This window comes from Sinocyclocheilus rhinocerous, unplaced genomic scaffold (assembly GCF_001515625.1).
Source record: "Sinocyclocheilus rhinocerous isolate Xijiao unplaced genomic scaffold, SAMN03320098_v1.1 scaffold1140, whole genome shotgun sequence".
Taxonomy (NCBI): Eukaryota; Metazoa; Chordata; class Actinopteri; order Cypriniformes; family Cyprinidae; genus Sinocyclocheilus; species Sinocyclocheilus rhinocerous.
In genome coordinates this window covers 877,980-882,876 of record NW_015652168.1, presented here as the reverse complement: position 1 = coordinate 882,876, position 4,897 = coordinate 877,980, and the positions used below count along the sequence as shown (strand labels likewise).

General features: G+C 37.6%; 1 protein-coding gene across 1 annotated transcript in view; it reads right to left on the bottom strand.

The window, feature by feature from the left end:
• LOC107713946 (voltage-dependent calcium channel gamma-4 subunit-like) overlaps nucleotides 1-4,645 on the bottom strand; it is a 26,112-nt gene extending 21,467 nt beyond the window's left edge. Inside the window, exon 1 of the mRNA XM_016519608.1 lies at nucleotides 4,250-4,645. Within this exon, the coding sequence (XP_016375094.1) occupies nucleotides 4,250-4,472 (223 nt within the window). The 5' untranslated portion in view covers nucleotides 4,473-4,645. The remainder of the gene's footprint in view (nucleotides 1-4,249) is intronic.
• Between the last annotated feature and the right edge of the window lie 252 nt (nucleotides 4,646-4,897).

The following is a 4,897-nucleotide window of genomic DNA, read 5'->3' as shown; positions in this document are numbered from 1 at the left end:
ATAATATCTTACTGACCTCAAACTTTTGAACAGTATTTTTGTATGTGTCTTTTTCTATTAAAAGTATACCAAACTATACACTATAAAAATGTTTTGTTGTATTTTTTTTGTAAATAAAGCATAAAATAGATTATTGCAGTAAAAATAAAAATACCATTTCAGTCTTTCCACTTAAAAATGTCATGTTTATTTCAACGTATAACTTGTCATTTCTTTGTAATTATTTTTAAGATTTACTAGTAATTTCTGAGTGAAAATTCTAAATCCTACACCAATTTTATTTTAGTGTAGTTAAGCATACGATTATGCTAATAATCTTTAGGTTTTTGGAATATAGTTACTATATCGATATATATCAAACATCCTTTGATGCTCCAAACACAGTTTAACCATATGAAAGCAACGTTGTTTGTACAGTAAATGGTGAAAAAAAAGAGCAGAGTTTATTTGTAGCCTGATGAGGTGACTCAGTCTGTGCTGTGAAGCATAAGCAACTGAAAGCAAAACAGACATTATCAACTGCAGACTTTTACACGGCTTCCTGGCAGGCCTCTCCTGGGGAAAAGTGTGTGCCGTTCGCTCACAGAAAGGATCTCTATGGCCTGACATAGAGAACACTGTAATTGGTATTTGTGGCGAGAGGCTAGCGACCAAGGCCTCCCATCTCAAGTACAAGATAAGGATTTCTGCATGCAATTACAGTTAATGCCGCATTTAGCGAGGCACGGAGGATAGGGTTTAGCGGGTACATACCTAGAGAGTGCTGGAAAATACAGACCACAAAGTCACACAAACACATACACATGTGTTCACATGTGTGTGCAACAGTTTTACAGCTATAACAACAAGTCATTTTATGAACAATAAAAGGTGTCACTTTTAAACTAACCGTGCTGATTGTTTATTTGGCATTTGGGACTTTTTCCTAATGGAGGTTTGGGGTGAGCTGCCAAACACTGGATGAGAAGAGAGAGAGAGTCTGCAAGCAAGCAACATGCAGCTAAAACATTCTCATTATAATCAATGATACTGCATAGACTGCAAATATGCTGCATGGTTTTCTTGATGAAATGATGCAGAGAATTAATAAACGCAACAGACTTTAAAGCTGCAACTATAAACTTTGCAATGCTTTTCATGAAATTAAAATTGACCCTAATTATTTACTTATTTTAAATAAATCTTTTTGAAAATGACTCATCTGTGCACATTATTCTAAAGACAAAGGTCATTCTTGTATTTTTGTCTGTTTTTTCAGTACAAATATCTAAACATTGTTAAATCAAGAAACATTTACTGCTTAAAATACGTCTTAAGTCTTGTTATCTGATACATTTATCAAATTTGTTTGAAAAGGGAACAAATAGCAGCCAATGGGGTAAGAAAAGTAAACTTAATTCAAAGGGCAAACAATATTAAATTGAAACTATTTTTCTTTTCTCAGTGAAAAAAGACAAGTGTTTGTTGTAAAGAAGGTCATATTAAGATACTTGTTCTTCTCCAATCAATGCTGGATCGATACAATATAGTCCTGCATCGTGTTTCCATTGAATATTTTGTTTCAAATTGGCTGCAAAAGGCATTTCAACATCTGTGCTTAAACAGGTTTCAGTTTTCACATGTTGTAAGTGTTTCAAGTTTCAATGCGGAGCATATTTTTGCTGGCCATTGCATGCTAATAAACCCATTTATCAACACGATCTTTTGCAATATTGGCTTTTATGCAACCTACAATAATAAAGTGAACTACTCACCTATATCAGGCTTGATGCAAATTCTACACACTTTCTTCAAAGGTGATTTTATGATGTCTAAAATGCCTTTGCTGCTCATTACTGTCTCTCAGTGTGTAGTGGGATTGAAAAGATCACGCAGCACCGCGTTTCACCAGTGGGGGGCAACAGGAGATGAAAAAAACCTGATTGTCAAAGAAATACAATCATGTAATCAGTTCAGGCGCTGTTGCCTTTTATATTATGAACGAGTGCAAAATACTATCATGAGAGTAAAGTTCATTACAGTGTAACTTGACTCCTGAAATCAGTCAGTCTAATGGAGCACTACAATCTTCATATATTTTTCATAAACACAATAATGAATTCTGCAATGATGAAATCAAACTACCAACAAACACCCGCAAGTATTTTGGTGTCTGAATTTGGAAACTAACTAAGCAGAGACGAAAATACTGTGCTGAACTGCCATCCAAGTTCATTTTAGAGTTCTAATTAGAAGTTAACACTTGTTTCATTTGTCTATTTTTGATAGCTCCCCAGGTATTTTAGGAGAAACATCTGAGTCAAAGTTGATATTTAAAATTAAACATGACTGAGCCGTTACAGAAGTGAAAAAGGAAAAGAAAACACTTTAAATGCATGCTCATTAAAAGATCAGCGATGGCACGTAAGGTAAAGCTTTGTTTACAACAATGAGCCCAGGAGTAAATAAATGCAGGGAGAAGCAGGGGGTTAATGTGTCTGTGGTTTGGCTCGAGCGGCCGCCCGGAGCAGGAGTCAGAACATCATTAAACTTAATGGATAGGATGTGGTTTCCCTCTGGAGCTGTAGAGTCACCACAGGGAGAAAGACACGCTGCTCAGGTGAACTGAACCTCCCTATAATGCTCCACGACTGGACCATGGAGGCCTCCAGTCACTCTTAACTGATTGGTCAGCTGAAACGACCAATGAAGTTGAGTAGATCTTACTAGCCTGTGATCTTTGACCATCGGATGAGATGCATCACATACTCTGTGGTTTTTCATGGAGGGATTTCCAAGACAAATTTATGGACTGATGAAAGATCTTAGCTGAAATCTATTTTAGAAACAGGTTGTTAAGGTCGCCGTAGAATCTGTGCCACACATTTGATGAGATCCCAGAGGAAAGTTTTATTGCGTAAAGATTGCTGCCCTCACGGCTCAGTCAGGTTTAATTTAAATATTGACGTTGTTACTTGAAAAACATCTTGGGAAAAATAAAAAGACTTAAGTGAGTTAAATGCTGACGTACAGTATGATAACAGATAACCCGGGTTCATTGGAAAAACATGCCTTTGGCGGGATTTCTGCAAAACGATATTACATCGCTTCTTGCATGTTTTGCAACACTTTTGAAGTGAAATGTCCAGTGAGTGCACTGTAAAAAATGACCGTGCATTTAACGGTAAAAGACTGTAAAAAAGCTACAGTACAAACCTGTTAAATGGTTAACGGTAAATTCCCCTACTATATACGGTGAAAAATTGTATTGGACATTACATGTATTGGACATACATTTTACGGTAGTTTGGAAGTGATGGAAGTGAAAAAGACTGTATAATTTACAGTGAATAACCATAAATTGACATTCCCAGAATTACATTTCAATTTTCTTATCCGTTTTGTATATTAGGGTTGTGTGTTACACATTAATGTTGTTAAATGAATGTTTATTGTATTATTTCAGTTTCATGTGTGTTACCATTATGGTGTTTAGTGTTTGTGTGAATGACGCTGTGCACCTTCTATATATGTTATTATTTAAAAGCTGCTTGTGATGGGCTTTGGTTCATCATGTGACTTTCTCATCACCACCTGCATTTGGTGGTTATCAGTGTATTACAAAGGTACAAAACAGATTTCAGTACTTCAATAGGTTGGTATATTAACATTATATCAGTTAATGAAATTACGGTTTTTAATTGTAAATTTAAGTTAAAACCGTAAGACTGTAAAACCTAAAATGTTGCTACCATATTTTTTACGGTAAAATTCCGGCAACCACAGCTGCCGTTTTTTTTTACCGTAAATTTTACGTAATTTTTTTTTACAGTGCATGCTGTGATCAGCAAAAATTGATTTTGGATTTATTTGATGAGAAACATTTGAACTCACACTGAGATCTGACTTTGATTGCTCTTCTGAAATTCTAGTCTATTCTTCTGGGTTTTCATTAGAATTCTCCATTCGCTGTCTAGAATTTATCATAGATCTCACACTTGTGATGTTTCTTTCCTAAAGGCCTGTTTGTGAACTCGAACCCGTTAACTCCAGTGTCTCTGGGTAGGTCTGACCCCCTTCACATACTGGCACAGTTACTGAAACTAAATGGCATCGTTAAATAAAAACTGCGTCTGTTTTGAGTTCACCTGGGCGCAGATAAAGAACAAAAGCCTCCGGAAGCTTTGTCTCAAGACAAAGGCTGAACAATAAACTTAGTTTTCTCTCTTTTAAAACTCAAGTCTAAGAAAGGATGTGAAGCACATGGTACCCTCTATGCAGCAGATCCTCCAGAGTCCGGAGTGCGTGAGATCTCCGCGGACCTTCTTGGGTTGCGTCTGCGCCTCGTCCGCGCTGATGTTGGTGGCGTTACAGATATATGCCCGGGAATAAAGCCAGTAGTCGGTCCCGATCGCGATGCTCATCAAACCAAACGCCACGAAAGCCCCGATTGTGGCCAGCAGCATCTGAATCCCACGGTCACACCACGCCATGGCCACTCATAATAATAACCACGGTAATAATCCACGCGTCATGCTTGGCCTCGCGCTCGCGCTGCTTTGTTCCGACTGGAAACTTGAGCGCGTCTGCTCCACATGTTGCTGTTTATATAGGCTAGAGAGCAGCTGTGTGAGCTCACACATCGGGGTCGCTTTTTATGCTTTTTGAGGAGTTTTGATCATCACCGTGTCCATTTCCTATAATCGCATCCCTCTTTTCGAAACTCAGATGGCTTTGGTTTGGGATTGCGATCTTCAAACCCCACCTTCAGTCACACTAACCAATGAGAAACACACATGGCCTGAAGAATAAGATGATGCTCTCACATCTCTTCATCGCGATGATGATTAAAGAAAATCTAACCATATTGTAAACACACACACACACCAGATAAAGTAAATCTATTAGGTATATTCTG